Genomic DNA, 25595 nt, shown 5'->3' on the forward strand with positions numbered 1-25595 from the left:
TGGGCTCTCCTCACTGATGTCCAGTGAAGAGTCCTGGAGCCCTCTCTCCAATTCCCCCGTCTGCCCCCCTTTTCCCCTGGTGTTGCGCTGATTGGCTTCCCCCTCTCCTGAGCTGTTTCTCCCCCTGCTGCTGGGTCCTTCGCCAGCATCATCTGGGAGCCTCCCCTTCGCCTCTCCCTCCAATGTCAGTTCCCTGACACACATGCATCTATTTGCACACTTTACCCCAGTATATCATTTTTTTTGCACACATTATTTGGCAGGAGAGCTGTGCTGCAGAATTAAACCGGGACGCAATTTTCAAAGGCTATCACTGTGTTTTGGTTTGCAGAGTGCTTTAGAAAGTGTGGGGTTTTGTAGCAAACGGAACCAAATTTTTCCTTCCTCAATCCCTAGGAGTGAGAATCTCCCCACGGCATTAGCAAACTGTCATAAAACAGCACAAGATGGCCAGCAGCTGGGCTTCGCTTTCAGGCAAATATCTTTAATAGTTTCTTCCTCCCCACCCCAATATTCCTTCTGCTTCTGAAGAAATCCCCTTCTCTCTCTAAGACGGCTGGATTGTCACAGCAGGTTTTTTTGGCACCCCTTTTGCCTCCTTTTCCAAGCCGGAAGGAGCAGAGTTAGTTGGAGCAGTTTTGGATTTGCTCTCCCATCGTACCACCTGGGGGACCCGGTTCCCGTTCATTTTCAAAATCCGCTTTGGAAGGACCCAGCAAACAGGTTTGACTGCCACCCCACTTTTATCCAGGGACATGCAGACGTAACAGAAGGGCCGGCTCGGCTTGGGCTGAGGGTCAGCGGAATGGCTCGGCTGTGCCGATTTCTTTGTTTTCCTTCCTCTTGCCTCTTTGTCAAAGCCAACGTGGACCTGCAGCTCCGCTCCCTGGGACGGAAGCAGCCGGGCTTCCATCTTCTTCTTCAAGTGCAGATTCAGTTTCTCTTTCACCAGGTCCAGCTCCAGGAAGAGGCTTGCCCTTATTATGGAGGGCTCCTTTTTCCGGATCCTGGCCTTCTCCATCTCTGGCCTGCTTCCACCGGCCACGGCTGCCCCTTTCTCCGTTTCTGCCTCCTTTCCACCAGTGGAAGGAGAAGGCAGCAGGGAGTCGGTCGCTGGTTCCTTTTGCCCACTCCTTGCTTTCTCAGCTCGGCCAGCCTCTTCCGCCTTCTCTTCAAAGAAAGGCAAAAGAACCCTGCGGCGCACCTCTTCCGACTCCTTTTGCTGCTGCTTTGTAGCTCCAGTACTTCCACCGACCTCTGTTCCTTCCTTATCCAGGGAAACCGGGATAACCTTTTGGACTGGCCCTCCTTCCTCCTCCTTTGGCTGCTCCTTTGTTTCTGCAGCCCCAGGACTTCCACGGGCCTCTGTGCCTTTCTTATCAAGGGGAACTGGGAGAACCTTCTGGGCTGGCACTTCCTGCTGCTCCTTTGGCTGCTCCTTTGATTCCACAGTTCCAGTAGTTCTACCAACCATCGTTTCTTTCTCATCAAAGGTAACCTTGTGAACCTTCTGGGCTGTCCCTGCCTCCTGCTCCTTTGGCTGCTCCTTTGTTTCTGCAGCCCCAGGACTTCCACCGACCTCTGTGTCTTTCTTATCAAGGGGAACTGGGAGAACCTTCTGGCCTGGAGCTCCCTCCTGCTGGTCCTTTGGCTGCTCCTTTGTTTCTCCTGCCCCAGGACTTCCACCAAGCTCTGTGTCTTTCTTATCAAGGGGAACTGGGAGAACCTTCTGATCTGGCCCTCCCTCCTGCTTCTTTGGCTGCTCCTTTGTTTCTGCAGTCCCAGGACTTCCACCGACCTCTGTGTCTTTCTTATCAAGGGGAACTGGGAGAACCTTCTGATCTGGCCCTCCCTCCTGCTCCTTTGGCTGCTCCTTTGTTTCTGCTGCCCCAGGACTTCCACCGACCTCTGTGTCTTTCTTATCAAGGGGAACTGGGAGAACTTTCTGATCTGGCCCTCCCTCCTGCTCCTTTGGCTGCTCCTTTCTTTCTGCAGTCCCAGGACTTCCACCGACCTCTGTGCCTTTCTTATCAAGGGGAACTGGGAGAACCTTCTGATCTGGCCCTCCCTCCTGCTCCTTTGGCTGCTCCTTTGTTTCTGCTGCCCCAGGACTTCCACCGACCTCTGTGTCTTTCTTATCAAGGGGAACTGGGAGAACTTTCTGATCTGGCCCTCCCTCCTGCTCCTTTGGCTGCTCCTTTCTTTCTGCAGTCCCAGGACTTCCACCGACCTCTGTGCCTTTCTTATCAAGGGGAACCGGGAGAACCTTCTGATCTGGCCCTCCCTCCTGCTCCTTTGGCTGCTCCTTTGTTTCTGCTGCCCCAGGACTTCCACCGACCTCTGTGTCTTTCTTATCAAGGGGAACTGGGAGAACCTTCTGATCTGGCCCTCCCTCCTGCTCCTTTGGCTGCTCCTTTGTTTCTGCTGCCCCAGGACTTCCACCGACCTCTGTGTCTTTCTTATCAAGGGGAACTGGGAGAACCTTCTGATCTGGCCCTCCCTCCTGTTGGTCCTTTGGCTGCTCCTTTGTTTCTGCTGCCCCAGGACTTCCACCGACCTCTGTGCCTTTCTTATCAAGGAGAACTGGGAGAACCTTCTGGCCTGGAGCTCCCTCCTGTTGGTCCTTTGGCTGCTCCTTTGTTTCTGCTGCCCCAGGACTTCCACCGACCTCTGTGCCTTTCTTATCAAGGAGAACTGGGAGAACCTTCTGGCCTGGAGCTCCCTCCTGTTGGTCCTTTGGCTGCTCCTTTGTTTCTGCTGCCCCAGGACTTCCACCGACCTCTGTGTCTTTCTTATCAAGGAGAACCGGGAGAACCTTCTGATCTGGCCCTCCCTCCTGCTCCTTTGGCTGCTCCTTTGTTTCTGCTGCCCCAGGACTTCCACCAACCTCTGTGTCTTTCTTATCAAGGGGAACTGGGAGAACCTTCTGATCTGGCCCTCCCTCCTGCTCCTTTGGCTGCTCCTTTGTTTCTGCTGCCCCAGGACTTCCACCGACTTCTGTGCCTTTCTTATCAAGGGGAACCGGGAGAACCGTCTGGACTGGACCTGTCTCCTGCTCCTTTGACTGGTCCTTTGATACCGTAGTTCCACTGACCATTGCTCCCTTCTCAACAAAGGTAACCTTGTGAACTGGCGCTCCTTCCACCTGCATTTTTTGGTCCTTTGATTTTGCAGTTGCAGCTCTTTCACCAATATCTTTTTCTTTCACATCAAGGGAAATATTGTGGTGTATCCCTCCCACCACCTCCTTCTGGAGGTCCCTTGATTCCACAGTTACAGTTCTCCCAGTGATCACTATTCCTTTCTCATCAAGGGATATTGGAAGAACCTTGTGGTCTGGCCCTCCCTCCACCACCTTTTGGTTGTCCTTTGATTCCACCATAACAGTGCTTCCACTCATCTTTGTTACTTTCTCATCAATGGAAATGGCAAGAACCTTGTGGCATGGTCCTCCCTCTACCTCTTTTGGTTTGTCCCTTGATTCTACCATAAGAGTGCTTCCACTTATCTCTGTTATTTTCTCATCAATGGAAATTGCAATAACCTTGTGGCATGGTCCTCCCTCGACCTTCTTTGGTTGGTCCCTTGATTCCACAATTCCAGTTCTTTCAGAGATCACTGTTCCTTTTTCATCAAGGGAATTTGGGATAGCTTTGTAGTGTGTACTTCCCTCCACCGCCACCTCCTTTTGATGTTCCCTTAATTCCACAATTCCAGTTCTCCCAGTGATCACTATTCCTTTCTCATCAAAGGAGATTGGAAGAACCTTGTGGTCTGGCCCTTCCTTCACCTCCTTTTGGTGGTCCTTTGATTCCACCATAACAGTGCTTCCACTCATCTTTGTTACTTTTTCATCAAGGGAAATGGCAAGAACCCTGTGGCATGGTTCTCCCTCTACCTCTTTTGGTTGGTCCCTTGATTCCACAATTACAGTTCTTCCAGCGATCACTATTGCTTTCTCATCAAATGAGCTTGGAAGAACCTTGTGGCCTGGCCCTTCTTCCAGCTCCTTTTGAAGTTCCTTTGTTTCTACAGGTCTGGTTCTTCTTCCGACCTCTGTTGCTTTCTCATCAAATAAGATTGGGAAAACCTTGTAGTGTGGACCTCCCTCCACCTCCACCTCCTTTTGGTGTTCCCTTAATTCCACGATTCCAATTCTTCCAGTGATCGCTTTTTCTTTTTCATCAAGCAAAACTGAGAGAACCTTGTAGTGTGGCCCTCCCTCCACCTCCTTTTGTCGGTCCCTTGATTCTACCATAACAGTGCTTCCACTCATCTCTGTTACTTTTTCATCAGTGGAAATTGCAAGAACCTTGTGGCATGCCCCTTCCTCTACCTCCTTTTGTTGGTCCCTTGATTCCACAGTTACAGTTCTTCCAGTGATCACTGCTCCTTTCTCATCAAAGGAGAATGGAATAACCTTGTGACCTGGCCCTCCTTCCAGCTCCTTTTGGTGGTCCTTTGTTTCTGCAGTTCTGGTTCTTCTTCCAACCAGTTCTGGTTCTTCCTCTGTTGCTTTCTCATCAAATAAGATTGAGAGAACCTTGTCACATGGTCCTCCCTCTACCTCCTTTGGTTGGTCCCTTGATCCCAGAATTCCAGTTCTTCCAGTGATCACTGTTCCTTTTTCATCAAGGAAAATTGGGAGACCCTTATAGTGTGGACCTCCCTCCACCTCCTTTTGGTGTTCCCTTAATTCCACCATTCCAGTTCTTCTCGTGATCACTGCTCCTTTCTCATCAAAGGAGAATGGAAGAACCTTGTGACCTGGTCCTCCTTCGAGCTCCTTTTGATGTTCCTTTGTTTCTGCAGTTCTGGTTCTTCTTCTGACCTCTGTTCCTTTATCAGCAATGGAAATTGGGAGAACCTCGTGGCATGGTCCTCTCCCTACCTCCTTTTGGTGGTCTCTTGATTCCACCATTCCAGTTCTTCCAGTGATCTCTGTTCCTTTCTCATCAAAGGAAATTGTGAGAACCTTGTGATGTGACGCTCTCTCCAGCTCCTTTTGGCGGTCCTTTGATTCTGCAGTTCTGGTTCTTCCTCCAACCTCTTTTCCTTTCTCATCAAAGGAAATGGCAAGAACCTCGCGGCATGGTCCTCTCTCTACCCCCTTTTGTTGGTCCTTTGATTCCACCATTCCAGTTCTTCCACTGACTTCTATCATTTTCTCATCAAAAGCAATTGCGAGAACCTCATGGGTTGGCCTTCCCTCCAGCTCCGTTTGGTGGTCCCTTAATTTTGCCGTTGCAGTTCTTCCACTGACCACTGTTCCTCTCTCATCAATGAAAATCGGGAGAATCACGCAGGATGATCTCCCCGCTAGCTCCTCCTGGAAGTGCCCTAATTCACGGCCTCTGATCCCTTGTCTGCCCTCAGCCTCCACTCCCTTTTCCGCTCCTTCTCTTTCAGCTGACGCTCCATCGGTACTCAAGGAAAACCGGAGAACCTTGCTGGAGGATGCTGTCTCTGCCTGCATCGCCATTTTGTGTGGCTTTGGGGGCTCTGGGACTATCAGCATTTGATCCAAGCCAAGAGATGTTTCCTCCTTGGGATGCATCCTCAAAATGATGCTGGGTGTGCAAGGCCCAGGGGGCGCCCTTTCCATGATACTTGTTTCGGTCCCGCTCAGCTGTGAAGAACTGTAGGTCAGCTCTGCCACCGACTTTGAATAGGGCGTTGGAAGTTTCGACTTGTAGGCCAAGTATTTGTGTCCGATGTTCAGGTCAATGATGCAAGGAGCCTCTCCAGTGGCGAAGGGCAGGCAGATGTGCTTGGGCCTTGGGGTTTTGTTGCCAAAACGGATCGGCTTGGGCAGAGGATTTGCAGAAAGGACCTTGTAGCGTCGGAAGGATTTTTCCACCATTTCTGGAAAGGCGCCCGTCTGCATTTCTAACATCTTCACCGTCATGTGGAAAGTGAGCTTCTTCACGTCTTCTGGCTCCATCGAGAGGAGAATATACTTCCCAGGGGAAGTCCCGGTTTTATGGCTTGGCCTCTTCGTGAGGAAACAAGGCTTCCCGCTCTCTTTCGGCTGGTCCTCCAAATGGAGAAGGTAGTACTTCTTGGTTCCTGGAGATTCTCGTAAAGGTTTCGCATAGAGCATCGTGGCGTTTCTGTGTGGAGACTCAAGAGGCAGGGGGCTTCGGGCACAAATTATCTTTCTCTTTGGCCTCTGGGGCCTGCTTTCAAGCTCCCCGGAAAATTCGTCCGCACAGGGTCGAAACCACGATTCAGACTTGGAGACGAGGGTGGGGACGCCACACCGCCTCTGAACCATTTTCTTTTTGACGTGAAATTCAAGAGAGCCTCTGGTTTCCCTGTCCATCTCTTCCAGGACTAAAGGGGCCAGCTCAGAGTCACGCAGAGGGAAGCTGGTGCCAGAGATTGCCTTTGTTGCAGGCCGCTGACCGGTGGGAGAAGACGGCTTCGGCAAGCTTTCCTCTGAGGCGCTAGAATGTTCCTGTGCGCACGTCACATCCATATCTATACACGGAAGTGGCATTTGGTCTGAGCAGGACAATTCTGGAGGTTTCTCTTCCCTCTCCTCTTGATCTGTGCAACTTTCAACACTGTCTTTGTCCATCAGTTTGGGAGGAGAGGGTGGCTTGGCCTTATGTGATGGTGCAGGGTCCATACGAATTGCGACGCATTTTTCCACCAAGATGACCTGGTCATCTTTTTTATAAGTCGCGCTCTGGAGAATATTTATCTGTGTAAATGGAGCCATAGGCGGGAAGGAAGGGATTCTTATGACTTCTGTTTGTTTTTCAGGCAGCAATGGGACCTCCAACGGTTCGCGCTTCGGCACTATCAAGCAGGGCTCCTCCGAATTGGAGCAGGAATCGGAGCTTTTGCTCTCCGTCACGTCCGAGGAATCTAATACGGTCCACAAAGTATCTCTAGCATCCTGGAAGTTTTCGGAACTCGAATGCAGGTCCAGACATTTTAAATGAGGTAGGCAGGAGGAGGAGGAGGAAGATGAGGAGGAGGAAGAGGAGGAGCAGGAAGCATGGCTTAAAATGGCCTCATACTTCAGTGGAGGAAATCCATCATATTTTGGACATAAACACTCCTCTTGATGCCAATTTCCCATATCTTCACATGGAACAAGAGAACAGTGGTGAATTTCACAAGGTTGCTCACAACTGCAAGAAATAAGACAAAACAGAGTTGTTTTGTACATTTGGTGCGTTAATAAGGGTCAGGTCCAACTGAATTTTAAGTTTGTGTGTGTGTGTGTGCATATATATATAGTGGTTTACAAATACTTTAAAATAATAGATCCATTGAAATTAGTGGGTCTGGGTATTGCATGCCCATTAATTTCCCAGAGGGCTATTCTGAGTAATGCTAACATTGGACACCACCCAAATTCCTACCATTTCCAAAAGTTCACATTTTTAAAAACTACATGTCTATGCAATTTCTAAGATCGGGCTGGGCAATCACATGAGGACGAGAAAAGAAAAGGCAGTGTGGAAAAGAATGTACCAAGTTAGCATAAAGCAAGATAAAACTTTGTTTTCGTCTTGAGGGGAGTGGGGACCGAGTTGTGTCCTACAAAACATTTTAGGAAGTGCCTTAGGATGGAATTCAACACCAGGGAGATACAGAGCAGGCACATTGAACTTAGTGGGCAGGTCTAACTTCTATGTCATTGTCTACTCTGGAGGAAAACAACAGAGGGAAAAGAGGGACAGGGATGGCAGAACATCTGATTTGCGTGCAATAAGTCCCAGATTCAGTCCTCAGCATCTCTAAGTACAGCCTGGAAAGACCTGAAAGCCTGGAAAGCTGCTGCCTGATATGAGCCTGATTCTTGTTCACATTCATCCCTTGTTAGCTTTTCTGGTTTGCATTCATCCCTTGTTAGCGTATCTTGTTAGCATTCACCCTTTGTTAGTGTTTCTTGTTTGCATTTATCCCTTGTTAGCATTTCTTGTTTGCACTCATTCCTTGTTAACTTTCACACCAGCTGGGACATAAGGGGCTGCCTTTTACTCCCCAGGGCCCTTACCAGTCTTCTCCCAGAAGACTCCCTACCTGGGCGGCCCCTAGAACACAGCCCAAATAACATCCCTTTAGTCTAGAGTTACTGAGGACATACCTACCTTTCGAAATAAGAAGTTAACGGTGTCCCACAAACGCAAAGACATTCTATGACAAAAAATAATAATTATTATTTGTTTTGAAGATTTATTATAGCTCTGTAATGTTTAATCAATGAATGACATCGACTTGGGGGTACGAAAACCTTTTTGGCCTGAGAGTAGTGGGTGGGGCCGAATTAAAAGTAGGCGGAGCAACAGATGTAAATTTTACCTTTAGTTTCCACACAAACACTCCTCTCTATCTATCCTCCATTCACTTCTGTGGGAGGGTTTTTTCTTTTATTGTCATTCCCACGTCAACAACTGTCCCGCCAGCATTGCCATGACAAAGCATGTTTTATTTTACTTTATTTATAAAGGTATTTATAAAACTGCCAGCTTGCAATAAGAAGTGGCGTACACCATGTTAAACCAAGAACAGACGTCCCACACCGATGGCAGTATAGATCTCCGCAGAGACAATGCAATTATTACAGGACTTGGAAAAGAACAAGTTAAGGGCAGTGTTAGAAACTGAGATATGAAATCTAGGAGCTAAATGGCACTTTCAACCTAGGTTATGGGCTCAGCAGCGGAATGTCTAGGCACGCTTTTTATAACAAGAATACAAAGCTGGAAATGAATTAACTGCAGCTAAAATATTACGTTCATTTTTCACATAGTCTAGTTCTTCCCGCCCTCTAATGTTCTTAAGAGGGACTCTTCTCCAGTCTTTTTCCAGTTACTCTCTGAACTGGAAGTGGGGTGGCAGGAAAAGGTCCTCCTTTCCTTCCACTCGGGGACGCGGGTGGCGCTGTGGTCTAAACCACTGAGCCTCTTGGGCTTGCCAATCAGAAGGTCGGCGGTTTGAATCCCTGCGACGGAGTGAGCTCCCGTTGCTCGGTCCCTGCTCTTGCCAACCTAGCAGTTCAAAAGCATGCCCAAAAGTGCAAGTAGATAAATAGGTACCGCTCCAGCGGGAAGGTATACGGCGTTTCCATGCGCTGCTCTGGTTTCGCCAGAAGCGGCTTAGTCATGCTGGCCACATGACCCGGAAAACTGTCTGCAGACAAACGCCGGCTCCCTCGGCCTGTAAAGCGAGATGAGCGCTGCAACCCCAGAGTCATCTGTGACTGGACTTAACTGTCAGGGGTCCTTTACCTTTACCTCCCCCCCCCCTTCCACTCTGCAGCTTTAATCTCAAATCTTAGATGCAGTACTGCGCCCAGAGCTCATAAACTGCTCGCGCTAATGAAATTCCCTGTCGCAAAATGCACCTAGAACAATGGGAGTTTCAAACACTGTTTAAGGAAGAAAGGTTAGAAAAACATACCATTTTTTCCTGGTGCTTCCTGCTCTGCTCCTCTCTCTAGTTCGGGAATTGTTTCCACCTGTGTGAAGGCAGATGAGTAAAGTGAAAAACGGATTACCTGCTTTCCAGTTCTCTTAGATAGCCGTCCTCTTATGTCAGCCTTCGCCACAGAATCATAGGGGTTGGAAGGGACCCCAAAGGTCATTTTGCCCAACTCTTGCTATGCAGTGGTCACAACTAAACAATCCATGAGAGAAGGCCGCCCAACTTCTGCCTAAAAACCTTCAACGCAGGAGAGTCCACCACCTCCCAAGGGAGACAGTTCCACCATTGAATAGTTCTTACCATCAGAAAGTTCTTCCTAATATTTAGTCAGAATCTCCTTTATTGTAATTTGAATCTGTTAATCCTGGTCCTACCTTCTGGAACTGCTGAGATATTTGATGATAGCTATCCTATCTCCTCTCACTCATTAGGTAGTAAAATCCATGTTAAATTGCTGTTTTAAGGGTTGTTTTTAAAAGTCTGGAACGGATTACAGTGGTACCTCGGGTTAAGTACTTAATTCGTTCCGGAGGTCCATTCTTAACCTGAAACTGTTCTTAACCTGAAGCACCACTTTAGCTAATGGGGCCTCCTGCTGCCACCGCACCATTTCTGTTCTCATCCTGAAGCAAAGTTCTTAACCCGAGGTACTATTTCTGGGTTACCGGAGTCTGTAACCTGAAGCGTATGTAACCTGAAGCATATGTAACCCAAGGTACCACTGTAATCCGTTTTGCATTACTTTCTATGGGAAAGTGCGCCTCGGTTTTGGAACAGACTTCCAGAACGGGTTAAGTTTGAGAAACAAGGTACCACTGTAATTTTCTCGGCCATAATTACTGAATACGCTTTAAGGAGAAACATCTCTTTACCGAGCTCACAGTCGCCTCGCGAGGCTTTGCTTGCGAAGAAGCCGGGCCCGATGAAGTCCAGATGTTTAGCACCAGCCACAGAAGCAGCACGGCTGATCCCACCAGGAGGAACCCCCAGGGAGAGTCCGAAATCCAGCAGAAGCCATGCTGCAAGCAGAAAGACTTGCGGAATTTCAGCAGCTTGTTCCCCTCCTGGTAGGGGGTGCCTGGGTCTTCCCGCACTACTATCCTGCCGCTGTGGGGGGAAGGATCTCTGTTTGGCTTCTTCCCCAACAGCAGGGAACTCAGCACCAAAGCCGCATATGCGTGTCTCATGCTAGGTCCACGCCACTGCGTCAAGGGCGCATTCCAAGCGCCTGTTTGTGTGTGTTTTACATCCGCCCCATCGCGCCAGGAAGCCAAGCTGGGACCTTTGCGACAGCCGGGTTGCCGGTCCATGAAAAGATGGGGCAGGTCTCCGTACAAAATGTTGGCCTCTCATCTCAGTTATGTCACAATAAGATCACTGCAGGGCCTGGTTGCTAAGGGACTGATTTGTGGCTCAAAGCTGGTGGAGAGACATGCTTTCGGGGTGGAGAGTTGATCAAACTTGTTCCCCTTAACGCCGCTATCTGTCAGGAGTCCAGGTTCCCAGCTTGATAACACAGTAAAGGTAAAGGTAAAGGGACCCTGACCATTAGGTCCAGTCATGGCCAGCTCTGGGGTTGTGGCGCCCATCTCACTTTATTGGCCGAGGGAGCCGGCGTACAGCTTCGGGGTCATGTGGCCAGCATGACTAAGCCACTTCTGGTAAACCAGAGCAGCACAAGGAAACACCGTTTACCTTCCCACCAGAGTGGTACCTATTTATCTACTTGCACTTTGACGTACTTTCAAACTGCTAGGTTGGCAGGAGCAAGGACCGAGCAACGGGAGCTCACTCCGTGGCGGGGATTCGAACCGCCGGCCTTCTGATCAACAAGTCCTAGGCTCTGTGGTTTAACCCACAGCGCCACCCGTGTCCCGCAAACACAGTAAGCGTAGGTAATTCAAAAGGATTTATTGCAAAAACAAACAGATCGCTCCGGATGGCTCTAACGCAGCCGCCGGCTTTATCGCTCAAGATGACCCTTCTGAAGGCTCCTTCCAGTGTCTACAGAATATATTGAACTGTCACCCTTTGCATCTCGTTTTGCTTCCGATCTAGCAGCCCTCCCATTCACCGACTCTTCAGACTTATTGGATTAGCTCCAGCCTCTTCCTTTTCTGACCAACTATCTCTGTGCGTATTCACTCCTGTTTGTGCTTCCTGAGAGATTTGACTGCGTTCCAGCCCGCTCTCCGCTACAGCCTTATCATCCTGCCATTCAAGGTCAGAAGGAAGCGAAGCCTGCAGCTGTCGGCTCTCCTCTGCCTGAGTGAAATCCCAGCCTCTCTGTTCCTGGCTGCTTTTTGCAGCCCACTGCAAAACTTCGCTTGGAGCTGGCGCATTCATGACACTATCCTTTATAGCTTTACGAGTTCTAAGATGTGGTCAGCTTTTGTAACCAAGCTCCTTCCTAACAGGTGGCGAAGGATTCGTCCTCCAACACAGATCGTTGTAGGCTTGGAACCTCAGATCTCTTGAGCCCTCAAGAAACAGCGTACTCTCCAAAGGTCCCCATTTTCCAGGGAACACCCCAGAATTACTAAAGCCATCCCAGCTTCTGATTTGATCCCAGGATGTCCCTGTTTTCCCTGCCACTGCAGTTGCCACTGAGCTTGATGAGCATGAGTTGGTGCTTATCCCATGTGGCAGCGGTGGCTGACATCCCATGGTGTCTCCCTGGCCACTGCTGCTAGCCTTCTCCCTTGGACAGCTTATAAGCGGCTGATGAGGAGCGTGGGAGGAAGTGGAGATCTATATGTGGGCCACCTTTCTGCAGTTTTGTTTTGATTGCAACACTTTTTGCTTTTGTGTGTGTGTTATTGGTTTGTTGTGGTTTTGTTCTTGTTTTTTTATTACAGGGAGGTTTTTGTTTTAAAGTTTTGTTGGAAGCTACCCAGATGGGCAGCCTATAAATAATAAAGTTATTATTATTATTATTATTAACTTTATTGAAAGTTCAAAAATACATAATTATATGTGCACTAAATATGGTGGGACGTAAATAAGAGAGAGAAAAAGAGAAACAGAACCCGTGTAGAAGGGAAAATAAAGGGGGGTGAACCCAAACCTATATACATTATAGTCATATCTCGGGTTGAAGTAGCTTTGAGATAAGTATTTTTGGGTTGCGCGCTGTGGCGACCCGGAAGTAACGGAGCATGTTATTTCCGGGTTTCGCCACTCACACATGTGCAGACGGTCAAATTGATGTCACGCACATGAACAGAAGCAGCAAATCGCGACCCGCGCAGACGTGGGTTGCGTTCGCTGCTGGATGTGAACGGGGCTCCGGAACAGATCCCATTTGCATCCAGAGGTACCACTGTACAAGGTTGTTATTGTACTTCCCCATATCTTAACCTATTACAGTGTTTTTAAGAACGGATTCCAATTATCATTGAATTTGTCCATGGCAAGTCTATAGGCAAGTTGTTCATATGTTGTGAGTTTGTATAAGGGATATATATTATTATATTTTTATGTATCTTGTGTTTTATTTTGCATTTTTAAGTCGTGAACCGTCCCAAGATCTGCGGATGACATACAAATTTAATGAACAAAATAAAAAACAGCCAAACAGTTGCTTGGTTTTAATGACACCTTCGCTGTACCTTCCAAACCTTCGCTATACCTTCCAAACTCCCCCACCCTAGACACCCTTTCTAGTTCCATCCCCAAACCAGGTATATGTTTATTAAGGACCTTTTCCACTGCACCTGCCCCCCCCCATGCCCAAAGAACCTCTTCAATACCAGAGATATTGCAGCAACAGGAATCAGAAGGTGTGTGTGGGGTAGAATACTGTTGCCCTCTTGGGTTTCCCATAATGGGCATCTGGTTGGCAGCTGTTGAGAGCAGAATGCTAAACCAGATGGGCCACTGGCCTGATCCAGCTCCTCATACGTCCTTTAGGATAAGGAAGTAAGCACAACACAGGAGAGAGAGAGAGAGCGCAAAAGTATAAATAGTTTCCTTTTTAATTTCAGCACAAAAAAGAGAACTCTTCCACCAGGTGTTCCACGTGATAGAAAACAGCAGAGGAGACAGGTGTCTGCCAGATGTAGGGAAGGACCAGGAGTCAGGAAATGGGCCTGCTGGCTGCCAACACTCCTCACACCAAGCAGGCATAGGCAAACTCCGGCCCTCCAGATGTTTTGAGGCTACAATTCCCATCATCCCTGACCACTGGTCCTGTTAGCTAGGGATGATGGGAGTTGCAGTCCAAAATAGAGAAAACCTTGCTATAAGCTTATGGAGGCCCGTTTGCCCTTTGCTAAATCCTCCCCTGGATTCCTTTCCTCCCTCCCTATGCTATTAGAAGCTCTGGGCAAGCATGCCCCGATGTAGACAGATGCTGAAAAGAGGAGGCCCCAGCCAGTCCTTGGGGGCGAGACAGGCTGCTTCAGGTTGAAGTGGGCACATTGGTTTGGTCCGGCATCTTGTTAAAACTGGGTGCTTCTTGCCAAAACGCCACCCGCCCAGCTCACCTGCCCTTCCTGCCTCTTCTGCAGTGGTGGCTGGAGCCCAATGGGCGAAAGACAGGGAGCCCAACAGTAGGTGGCGCCAAGGCCAGAGCCAGCTATTTCTAGCTAAGTCTTCCAGCTGAGCATAGAGGAGGAAGCTAACACAGACAGGATTGCTTGTAAGAAGGCAGGCAGGGTTTTGTTTTTCCCCAGGGGGGGGGGGGGGTTGCAGGCTGATATTGGCGGGGCGGGGCCCAATTTGCCCTACCGGACTTGGCCTCCACTGTAATCTTCCCTACTGACAGCTAAACATGCAAACAGGCGCAAGGCAGTGTGAGAATTAGGAGTGGGGTGGGGGAGAGAAAGTGGATCCAAACAACCATGAACGAATGCAGGCTGCTGTTTATAAGGGGTGGGGGGAGAAAGACCCTCTGAACCTATCAGGAAGACTCTCCACCTGGGAGTGGTGGGTGAGGACAAGGGGCTGTACACAAGCCCAGCGGAGCAAGCTCTTCACAGCTGCAGATCCAGAGGGAGCGAGCGCCGCCGCAAGAGCTCCCCACAATCTCAGCCTGGGTGTGAAGGATTCGGGAGGAAGAGAGATCTAAGGGTAAGGGAGCAGGGCTGGGACATTGCTGAGTGTTGAACCAGCTGCCAGAGTTTCACTGCTGGGTGATGAGCTCTTGGCGCAGCGGCTGGATTGGGAAAATGCCACCCTTGCCCTGCCTAATTCTGTCAACATGCCTGGTAACGTTAAATCAGGGGCGGCTAAGCAGATTCTTGTTGAGTCCACCAGCCCTGATCACTGGCCACAGAGATGGGGGGGGGGGGGTTCCAGCAGCAACCTGGAGGAGGACCACAGTTCAGTCCCCGCTCCCTGGCTTCACACACAAGTTAAAAACAACAACATTGAGCTGTGTGGGAGGTGTGTTGCGACTGTTCCCAGGAAATGCCAGCCAGGGTCTCCAGTCCAGCATTGCTCAGAGCATTTTTTGCACAGCAGGATTGACAAAAGGGGTGGGGTAGCGAGTCTTGGAAGGCACATTTGGCAGTAGCTGGGCCAGGGGAAGAAAGCTTGGTCAGAAATGGACACACACACACACCTCCCAGCCCAGGTCTGTAACATAAACAGGGACTCCCCAGGCAGCTATCTCTTTCCAATTGTGGGGGACGCCCCTCCTGAAGCCCTAGAGGACCCCAAAGCAGTTGTACAGAGCCTATCTGCAGTCCCGTGCGGAGAACCCAAGGTCAGGATGGCGAGAGGAGCGCAAGGCTGAAGAAAGAGAATGGCAACAAGGAGGAGAGGCCGGGGACACAGCAAAGTGCGGGACTCCACACGCCGGGCGTTTTGGGGTTTGGCTTCACGTCCGCGGTCTCCCAAGGGCAACGGCGCCGGGAGGCTGGCGAGAGCCTGGTGCACAGCAAGGTCCGCAGCAACCAGCGGCAAAGTCACGTCTGTGCCAGGGGCAGCTCCTCCAAGCCTTCCTTCCCCAGGCGGTATCGGGCCAGATCCTTCCGTGTGACCAGACCCACCACCTAGAGAGAGAAAAAGGCAGAATTTCAGGTCACTCAGAAGCGGCAGAACCAGGCCCTGGGCAGAGGTGCTTCTAGGCAAAAAGGTAAAGGACCCCTAGATGGTTAAGTCCAGTCAAAGGCGACTATGGGGTTGCAGCGCTCATCTCGCTTTCAGGCTGAGGGAGCCGGCGTTTGTCCGCAGACAGCTTTCCGGGTCATGTGGAGAGCAGGACTAAGCCACAACCGGACACTGTGTTGGAAACCAGAGCGCACGGAAACACCGTTTTACCTTCCCACCGCAGCGGTACCTATTTATCTACTTGCACTGGCGTGCTTTCGAACTGCTAGGTTGGCAGGAGCTGGGACAGAGCAACGGGAGCTCACCAGTGTCACACGGATTCGAACTGCCGACCTTCTGATAAGCAAGCCCAAGAGGCTCAGTGGTTTAGACCACAGTGCCACCTAAGAGGTGCTTCTAACCCAGAGGTACCCAAATGTGAAGGTGCTTCAGAAGCTGCTAGACTCACATTTTCCCTGACAGGTGACCATGTTTGCTGAGGCTGATGGGAGTCTGCTCCCAGACTTTGGAACTCCATCCCTGGAGAAGCTAGACCAGGGGTCAGCAAACCTTTCCAGCAGGGGGCCGGTCCACTGCCCCTTAGACCTTGTGGGGGGCCGGACTATATTTTTTGGGCGGGGGGATGAACGAATTCCTATGCCCCACAAATAACCCAGAGATGCATTTTAAATAAAAGGACCGGCCCCCAGGCCTTAGTTTGCCTGCCCATGAGCTAGACTGTCTCCCTCCTTGCTGTCTTTCCCCTGGCAGGTACAGACTGTTATTCCAACAGGCTTTTGGGAACTGACTGCCTTTTAGAAAAGGGCTTTTCGTTTGTCTGTCTGTTTCTGCTATCAGTGTTTTAATAGATTTGCATTTACATTCCATTACAGTTTACCTTTTAGCCATTATCTTTTCTATGTTTATATGTGTTATATGTGCTTAGCTAGCTGCCCAGATCACTTGGCTAGAGCGTGGCGATGATCATGCCAAGGTCGTGGGTTCTGCACGGGGGCTGGACTAGAGGACCTTAATGGGGATCCCTTCCAACTCCACACTGCTAAGATTCCATCTGCGTTTGTTTTAAACTTCTGTGAGTTGCCTTGAATTCTGGTTCTGAGAAAAGGTGGGATAAAATGAAACTAATAGTGTCATACCTCAGGTTACAGACGCTTCAGGTTGCGTTTTTTCAGGTTACGGACCGCCGAAACCCGGAAGTACTGAAACGGGTTACTTCCGGGCTTCGGTGATCATGCTTTGCGCATGCACAGAAGCACTGAATCGCAACTTGCACATGCGCAGACACACAGCTGCGGGTTGCGAACGTGCTTCCCGCATGGATCACGTTCGCAACCCGAGTATCCACTATAATCAATTCATTAGGAAATAATAATAATAATAATAATAATAATAATAATAATAATAATAATAATGTGAAAAATGTAAAGAAGACAAAACGCTACATTAATGCCTGGGTCAGACTACTGGTCTATCTAGCCCAGCTGTCCAGGATCCCCAACAGAGAGGGTCTTCCCCAACCCTACCTGGAGATACAGGGACTCAAACCTGGGACCCTCCCCATGCAAAAGGTGAGCTCTGCCACTGGGTGTCAGGCTTCAGGGAATCCGATCCCTCCCCTGCTGGCAGCCAGCAAGGAGATAAACAAGAGTTCTTACCAAGTAATTTATTCCATAGTTCACAAACAGATACAAAAGAATGCAGCCTCCCTAAAATAATGGCGTTGCTCTGAATAAAATCCCACCTGCTCCATCTCTCCTACGTCATCTCTGCAACGGCTAATCTGAGCTTTCTTCCTCTGAGCCTTCTGTTCTCCTACCCTCAATGCCTGCCTGGTCCTGGGAGGGGGGGGGGTCAGGAATGCTCCCCAAGGACACTGAGTCTGTCAGCTGCCTCTCCCCAGTGCTTCGTCTTCTTCCTGCCCCTCTCCCAATATTTCCCAGCTTCTCCCCTCTGCAGCCTCTGAACTATGCCCTTCTGCAAACCACTGTTCTAAATCTATACTGTCCTCCTGTTCTTGGGAAGGTTCAGGAGAAGAGGCGAGTGGCCTCCACCATTCCTCCTCTGTCCAGCCACTGACACTGGGCTGCAAGACTACTTCCTTGAGATCTCCTGCCAGATATTTCTTCCAGCCTTGACTCACCTGGTTATGATTATCCACCACCACGAGGTGGCGCAAGCCCAGGGCCCGGAACAACTTGTAAACCCTCGTTAGGGTGGCTTCCTGCAAACCGGGGAAATCATATTAGACAAGAGAAAGGCAATGAGTCCCCCCCCCACCCCAGTAAAATGAAAACAACCCAGGACTCTGTTACGGGACGAGGAAGCCCTCATCACCAGCAGCATCCCTCCCTCGAGATGCCTTCAAAGCAACAGACGTTGCCGCCCTCAACCCGGTCCTACCAAGGGCACGGTGTAAGGCGAGGGGTTCATGAATTCGGTCAGGTCCATCATGCACTCGCGCTCGTCCTGGGAGACGTGGATCGACTGGATGGGGGGGAAGCGGGGGTAGGCATCTCGGAAGTCCTTCAGCTTCAGCCGCCGCTGCACCAGGGACAGGTTGGCTCTCTCCACGAAGACCTAAAAGGGGTCAGGCATGGTGGTGGCACAGGGCAAACAGACAGGGATGCCCGCTAGCCTAGGCTTGCTGCCCTCTTCCTTGGGGTTCCCCCAAGCCCTCCTGCTGCCTGGGGAACCGTCCCATCCTGCAGAGAGGGTTGACTCCAACCGCACCGTGACTTGAAACCAAATGTTGGATCAGGGGAAAACGTGCCTCTTCAACCAGGCCTCGGGCTGATTTAAAAAGGGGCACCGGATGTCAATGTGTTGCAGGAGGGGGGCTTATTTGTTTCTTTTTGGTCTTTTTTATTATGCATTTTGTCTTTTTTTAAATTGCGATTTTATGCTGTGAACCGCCCCGAGATGGATATGGGTGGATATGGATGGATATGGATAAAGGGTGGTATACAATTTTAATAAAATTGTTGTTGTTTGTTGTTGTTGCAGCTACAGGACTCTCTCCCGCAGGGAGACAGTGATGGCCACCAACCTGGATGGGATTATTATTATTATTATTATCTCTCCCACAGGCAGACAGTGATGGCCACCAACCCTGATGGTTTATTATTATTATTATTATTATTATTATTATTATTATTATTAATTAAACTTGCATACCGTCCTTCATCCATAGATCTTGGGGCTGCACACTCCATTAAAAGGCAAGATAAAAACACCAAAAATACATAAGAGCAAGAACAAACTGGGCCAATCCACGGAAGGCTTCCGCCCATCATTGCTATGCTATGTTTCCATAATCATAGAATCATAGAGTTGGAAGAGACCACAAGGGCCATCGAGTCCAACCCCCTGCCAAGCAGGAAACACCATCAGAGCACTCCTGACATATGGTTGTCAAGCCTCTGCTTAAAGACCTCCAAAGCAGGAGACTCCACCACACTCCTTGGCAGCAAATTCCACTGTCAAACAGCTCTTACTGTCAGGAAGTTCTTCCTAATGTTTAGGTGGAATCTTCTTTCTTGTAGTTTGGATCCATTGCTCCGTGTCTGCTTCTCTGGAGCAGCAGAAAACAACCTTTCTCCCTCCTCTATGTGACATCCTTTTATATATTTGAACATGGCTATCATATCACCCCTTAACCTCCTCTTCTCCAGGCTAAACATGCCCAGCTCCCTTAGCCGTTCCTCATAAGGCATCGTTTCCAGGCCTTTGACCATTTTGGTTGCCCTCCTCTGGACACGTTCCAGTTTGTCAGTGTCCTCCTTGAATCGGAGGGAGCAATTCTTCTAAATATTGCTTGCTGGGAACTGCAGGAGGGGAGAGGGCTTTTGTGCTAGGGGGTTTCCCACAGGCAACTAGTCGACCACAATGAGAACAGGATGCTGGACTAGGTGAGCTCTTGGGCCAGATCCACAGGGCTCCCCTTACGTCAGCGGTTCTCAACCTGTGGGTCCCCAGATGTCGTTGGACTACAACTCCCATCATCCCTGAGCTCTGTGGCCTTGCTAGCTAGGGGTGATGGGAGTTGTAGTTCAACAACATCTGGGGACCCACAGGTTGAGAAAGGCTGCCTTATGTTCTTGCGACTTCTGTTTGCACACTGGATATTCCCTTCTGCCTCCTCACCCCACCCCACCCCCAATCTGTTCTGGAGGGTTGGGGGGAACCCCAGGAGTAGATGGGTTAAGAGGCGTGCAGAGGAAAAGGAGGGGGAGCTCCGCCGCCACAACCAGAAGTCGTTTTGCTCACGCAGTGACTTTGAGTCACATACGACCCAGAGAAGCCGACCAGTCTGGCAGCAGAGCAGGAGTGGGGAACCTGCGCCCCAATCCAGATGTTGCTGGACTACAACTCCCATCATCCTGACCACGCTGGCAGGGGCTGATGGGAATTGTAGTCCAACATTCGGGGGAGGACCAGGTTCCCCATTCCCTGCAGCGCTTTGTTTGTTTGTTTTTATTTAACCAAATTTATACACCCCTTGATTATAGGGAAGAACTCCAAGCGGCTTCTGAGATATATTCAAATTATCAATAATAGTCGTTCAAAACATTAACAGCGAAAGAAACTGAAATGTGCCAGAGGAGATGATCTGTGACTGAGCTGCGGCCCTCACCTTGTGCTTCAGGAGGACAATCAACTGGGAGCGCAGGATCAGGCCTCGCAGTCCCGCTGCCTGCAAGGAGAGAGGCTGTCATTGGGGTGCCTCTTGGCCCCAACAATTCCCCACCCATCCTTTCCACATGATTTTAGACACCAGGAAGGACAACCAGGCATTTAAACATCTGGGCTGCTGCTGTTGTTGTTTCCCCTGGAGCTTATTTCAGAATTAGTTTGTTGTCATTTTGCGGTTTTCTTCGCTCAGAATTATAAACCTGCAAGTACACTGTATGAGCGGTGGGCAAGTGGTAAGGCATCAATCTGGTAAATCAAAGATCATGGGTCCAAACCCCGCCTGTGCCTCAAAAAATTGAAGAGTCATTACCTTGCCTTGGTGGGCGCGCAAGACAGATACTAAAAGAAGGGGCTTGTTTTCGCAAGGCAGTGTAGTGCAGGGGCTAGAGTAATACACTACGACCTGGGAGACCAGGGTTCGAATCCAGCCAGGAAGCTCACTGGGTGTGTGACCTTGGGGCAGTCACCATTTCTCAGCCTAACCTACCACACAGGGCTGTTGGGAGATTAAAACGGGACACTGAGCTCCTTGGGAGACAATAAAAGGTAAAGCTAACCATTAGGTCCAGTCGTGACCGACTCTGGGGTTGCGGCGCTCATCTCGCTTTACTGGCCGAGGGAGCCGGTGTACAGCTTCCGGGTCATCTGGCCAGCATGACTAAGCTGCTTCTGGCGAACCAGAGCAGCGCACGGAAACGCCGTTTACCTTCCCGCCGGAGCGGTACCTATTTATCTACTTGCTCTTTGATGTGCTTTCGAACTGCTAGGTTGGCAGGAGCAGGGACCGAGCAACGGGAGCTCACCCCGTCACGGAGATTTGAACCGCCGACCTTCTGATTGGCAAGTCCTAGGCTCTGTGGTTTAACCCACAGCGCCACCACACAATGGCAGTGCATAAATGTAATAAATAAGACAATGCCTAATACATCTTATGAACACACGTACGCATTTTACTCAAGTTCCGCAAGTGGGCCTTAAAAAATGTAGGAGCCTGCCTTAGCCGGACCTCTGCTCCATCTAGCCCAATACTGTTGACACTGGCAGTCAGAAATGGCCTTCCAAAGGTGTCAAACTGGTTTTTTTCCCCAGCCCTACCTGGAGATTGGACCTGGGACAATCTATGTGAGAAGCAGGTGCCCTCTGCTGAGGCATGGCCCTTTCCTAACCTTTTCTCCAAGAAACAGGGTTCCGGGCATCAAGGCCCCCAAGTCAGTTCCGGCCGCCCTACCTGATCGCTGCCTGGAATGCTCTCCACCACAGGGAACCCGTTGTGGTTGGACGACGTATCGCTGAGGATGTCCACAATGACGCCCACTTTCTCAATCCTTCGGAGGGAGGTCACCGGGGTGCTCATCACTTCTCTGCAGAGGGGAAATAAATGAAACAACACACAGAGATCACGTTAAAAGCCCACAGAGGGGAGGAGTGTGGACTGCGGGGCCTTCTCTGTGGTGGCCCCCTTCGTTGTGGAATTTCCTTCCACACACAAAGAGGAGCACCTGGCTTCTCCGGTACACAGCTTTCGGATAATGCTGAAGACACAGATCTGTTACCCTGGCCTTTTGACTCGGCCCCCTACACTCCCTCTTTAAACAAGCCCCTTTGTTCATTGTCATGGGGACTAGCATCTTGCTTTGCTGTTGCAGGAAGGTCTTAGAGCTCATGCCTTGCACTCATAAGGTCCTAGGTTCAGTTCCCAGCATCCCCAGGCAGGGATGGGAAAACATCCCCCACCTAAAAGCTCAGTGAGTTTAATGGTCCAATGTTCTCACTTGGTATAAGACAACTTCCCAGATTAAAACATACAAAGATTAGATTAGATTTATTGCAGCCATTGGCCCATATCGAAACAATACATCAGAATTTATCCATAAACAATACAGTTTAAACAGTTCCAAGTTAAAACACCCATATAGAACCAATTTTACTTCAGTTAAGCAAACACTATACACAATAAACTCCCTCTATGTAAACCGCCATTCAGATCCATCAGATTTTGGGGGGTATGCGTCTTAGTTCTGGCACTTATTGATGGTTCTTAAGTTTAGCTAAGCTGTCAGAGTCATACAGTGATCCATTTCTCCTCTTTTGAAATAAAACATTAATCAGGTATCTAGCGACTGCAAGGGATCTACTTGTATCTTCGTCGTTTAATAAGTATATTATTTGGGCTTCCTGAGGACCGTCAGCAATTCTCGATAAATATGGAGCCAGAAACTTGGACCGTGAAGCCGAATGTAATGGACAACAGAAGATTATATGATATAAGGATTCTATAGATCCACTTTTACAGTCACAGAGGAGTGAGATCTGACCGTTGGAGAGTCTGTTTCCCAACACGTTTGATGGGAAAACATTGAATCTAGCCTTTATAAAGGCATACCTGTGCGTCACCACAGATAAGGTAGTTAAGTAAGATGGAAGTTTCGTTGGTGGTGTTAAGCCAAGGTTTATCGGCGAACAGGTGCCACCACCTGTCGCAATATTAAATTGTAAATCCATCTCCTCTAATTTGTGAGTTATAATTCTTTTGGCAGAAATTAAATCCAATTTTAATAGTACAGATGGAGATAGTCCTAGGGACACAAGTTTCCCATGTATTAATTTTGCCCAGGGGCTAGGGAAGTCATCTCTCCAGAGACACTGTATCAAGTGGAGATTTGGAAGTTTATGCCATAATGCCAACCAGTAACAGAGGATGCATTTCCATAGTGTGGTTTCTAGAGATGTAACATTTAGTTCCAGTCATATAGCAGTATTGCTTACACACCTGGGTAATTTTAGCAACCTTCTTAAAAGCTGGTTTTGGATTACCTCCAAATGGGTTAGGTTAACAAAGGACCCCCATAATGGGATTGCATATGCTATTGTTGCAATCACCTTTGCCTTGAAAACTTTTAACACTGACGGAATATGGAAAGCCCCATCTGAAAAGAAAAAACGCAATAACGCATAGGAAAGGGCTTTAGCTCTGTTTAATACATACAAAGAATGAGGTCTCCCTGAATTTGTCAGGGTCAGATTTGGGTTGTGTGCTTTCGGGACTCAATTTGTTATTTGTTTCAATGCTGGATTTTAAAACGCTGCAACCCCGCTGCTGGTGTAGGGTGGGATGATATATTTAAGAACAGTAATACCACCACCAGCACTTTCGGGTTTTTTGATACACTGAGAACCCGTACAAACCCTGCTGTGGCCTGATCCTGTCAGCTTACCTGGCGGTAAACGAGTGGGATGTGACAGGGGCTTCCCAGTGCAGGAAGGGGACACTCTGAAGCTGGATGTGCATATCATACAAACCCTGGAAAGAGAAGAAATTGTGAGCTGGGGCACATCTGGTGGGCAGGGCCAGATATAGGTTTGGTGAGGCCCTAAGCTACTGAAGGTAATGGGGCCCTTTATATGCCTAGCTGTCCTTTGTCAACAACAAATCCTACAGGTACCAGAGAGGACCCGCAAGTGGGATAAACAGTCTTAAACTCGCAAATCGACAATAAAACGTTTTTTGGGGTTCCATTTTACCGTATGTCTGTTTCGGCAGCGATATTGTAAAAGCCCATTTTTGTAAGTTTGCGAATTTAAGCTGCACTTTTAACTTTTCACGGTCGGAATTTGCGAAAATAGTGTGGCTTATATTCAGGCCAATACAGTAATATGTACAGAAGGCTGAGGAAACTTTCCCAGCCTGAAGGCTGCATTGCCTAGTGGGCAGTCCACTGGGGGCATAATGCCCCTGGTTCGCGGAGCTAGAGGTTAAAGTGGCAGAATGATGGCTGTGGCCCTTACCCAGGGCTGGATTTAGGTTTGATGAGGCCCTAAAGCTACTGAAGGTAATGGGGCCCTTTGTATGTCCAGCTGTCCTTTGCCAACAGCAAATTGTCGCTGTTTTTTGTGTTGAATATATGCTACATGGTAATTAATTTTTTTAAATCTGAGTCCTCCAAAACAGGGGGTGTCTTATACACGGGGGCTTGTTATACACAAGAAAATACGGTAACTGGTTCACAGAGTTTGGCCTTTCCTGGGGCACAATGTATTTGTTAAGAATTATATCTGGCCTTTCCCCCAGGCTAACCAACCATCCGCTGAACCAAGCAGTGCCGTGCAGAATGAAACGTGGAATATATAATAATAATAATAATAATAATAATAATAATAATAATTTATTATTTATACCCCGCCCATCTGGCTGGGTTTCCCCAGCCACTCTGGGCGGCTTCCAAAAGAATATTAAAATACTGTGATACATCAAACATTAAAAGCTTCCCTAAACAGGGCTGCCTTCAGATGTCTTCTAAAAGCCTGGTAATTGTTGTTCTCTTTGAGATCTGGTGGGAGGGCGTTCCACAGGGCGGGTGCCACCACTGAGAAGGCCCTCTGCCTGGTTCCCTGTAACCTCACTTCTCGCAGTGAGGGAACCGCCAGAAGGCCCTCGGTGCTGGACCTCAGTATAAAACCTCCAGGCCTGTCCTGTCCTCTGGGTCACAAGAACAGCCCTGCTGGGTCGGACCAAGGCAAGGGAATCTAACCCCGAAACCCTCTTTTCACTGCAACCAGTCACAGACCTCCACGAAGCCCCCTGCAGGACACAGAGGCAATTCTGCCCCGTCGAATGCTGCTCCCCAGCCAGTGGCGTAGCGTGGGTTGTCAGCACCCGGGGCAAGGCAAGTAATTTGCACCCCCTAACCCGTGGATTTGCGCCCCCTAACCCCAACCCCCAGATGTTGCGCCCGGTGTGGCCGGCCCCCCCTATGCTACGCCACTGTCCCCAGCAACTGGTGTTCCGTGGTAGAGTCCCCCTGGAGAGGGAGGTTTTAAGTGGCCGGAACGACCAGCAGCCGCAGGCAGACCCTCACCTCGACAAAATAATCCCCCACAATCTTGGCCGTCATCAGCACCAGCATGATTGGGAAGCCGTAGGTGACGTTGCCTGTCGCCTCCATCATGATAACCGTCAGGCTGAGCGTCATCCTCACAATGCCCCCTAGGAAGAAAATGCTGCGTTGAACCTCAAGGACTGCCTTCTACCCATATGAACCAACCCGGACCCTGAGATCATCCTCTGAGACCCTTCTTGGTGTGCCTCCTCCTCGAGAGGTCCGGAGGGTGGCAAAATGAGAATGGGCCCAGGACCTCCATAGGCACTGTCCAGGATTGCACCCGCTAACACAGCGGTTTGACTTCACCCCAGGAAGCACACTCCATTGTCTCTCGAGGCAGGTAAAGCTAAAGGGACCCCTGACGTGGAAGACTCTGGGGTTGCAGTGCTCATCTCGCTTTATTGGCCGAGGGAGCCGGCGTATAGCTTCCGGGTCATGTGGCCAGCATGACTAAGCCGCTTCTGGCGAACCAGAGCAGCGCACGGAAATGCCGTTTACCTTCCCGCCGGAGTGGTACCT

The 25595-nt window shown here is 49.5% G+C and overlaps 2 protein-coding genes across 12 annotated transcripts in view; both read right to left on the bottom strand.

The window, feature by feature from the left end:
* Window positions 1-463: 463 nt before the first annotated feature.
* LOC309518954 (uncharacterized protein) lies at window positions 464-10919 on the bottom strand. Of its 11 annotated transcripts, XM_082199596.1 has the most exons (7): window positions 10320-10912; window positions 9424-9481; window positions 8112-8157; window positions 4544-7145; window positions 2816-4090; window positions 2558-2593; window positions 464-2446 (listed from the first exon to the last, which is right to left on the bottom strand). In XM_082199596.1, the coding sequence occupies exons 1-7, from the start codon at window positions 10755-10757 to the stop codon at window positions 548-550; spliced, it is 6354 nt and encodes a 2117-aa protein (XP_082055722.1). In that variant the 5' UTR covers window positions 10758-10912; the 3' UTR covers window positions 464-547. The 11 variants fall into 11 exon arrangements, with proteins under 11 accessions (XP_082055722.1, XP_082055720.1, XP_082055714.1 ...); XM_082199594.1 differs by having other exon boundaries at window positions 464-1291; window positions 1508-4090; window positions 10320-10919; XM_082199588.1 differs by having other exon boundaries at window positions 464-1291; window positions 1727-4090; window positions 10320-10918.
* Window positions 10920-13406: 2487 nt separating this feature from the next.
* CLCN7 (chloride voltage-gated channel 7) overlaps window positions 13407-25595 on the bottom strand; it is a 39886-nt gene continuing 27697 nt past the window's right edge. Inside the window, exons 19-25 of the mRNA XM_082199714.1 lie at window positions 25053-25180; window positions 23412-23497; window positions 21425-21557; window positions 20138-20197; window positions 17905-18081; window positions 17645-17725; window positions 13407-15446 (exon numbers count right to left, since the gene is read on the bottom strand). Coding sequence (XP_082055840.1) covers window positions 15360-15446; window positions 17645-17725; window positions 17905-18081; window positions 20138-20197; window positions 21425-21557; window positions 23412-23497; window positions 25053-25180 — 752 coding nt within the window. The 3' untranslated portion in view covers window positions 13407-15359. The remainder of the gene's footprint in view (window positions 15447-17644; window positions 17726-17904; window positions 18082-20137; window positions 20198-21424; window positions 21558-23411; window positions 23498-25052; window positions 25181-25595) is intronic.

The sequence above is a fragment of the Podarcis vaucheri genome (assembly GCF_965113315.1).
Source record: "Podarcis vaucheri genome assembly, chromosome: 14".
NCBI lineage: Eukaryota > Metazoa > Chordata > Lepidosauria > Squamata > Lacertidae > Podarcis > Podarcis vaucheri.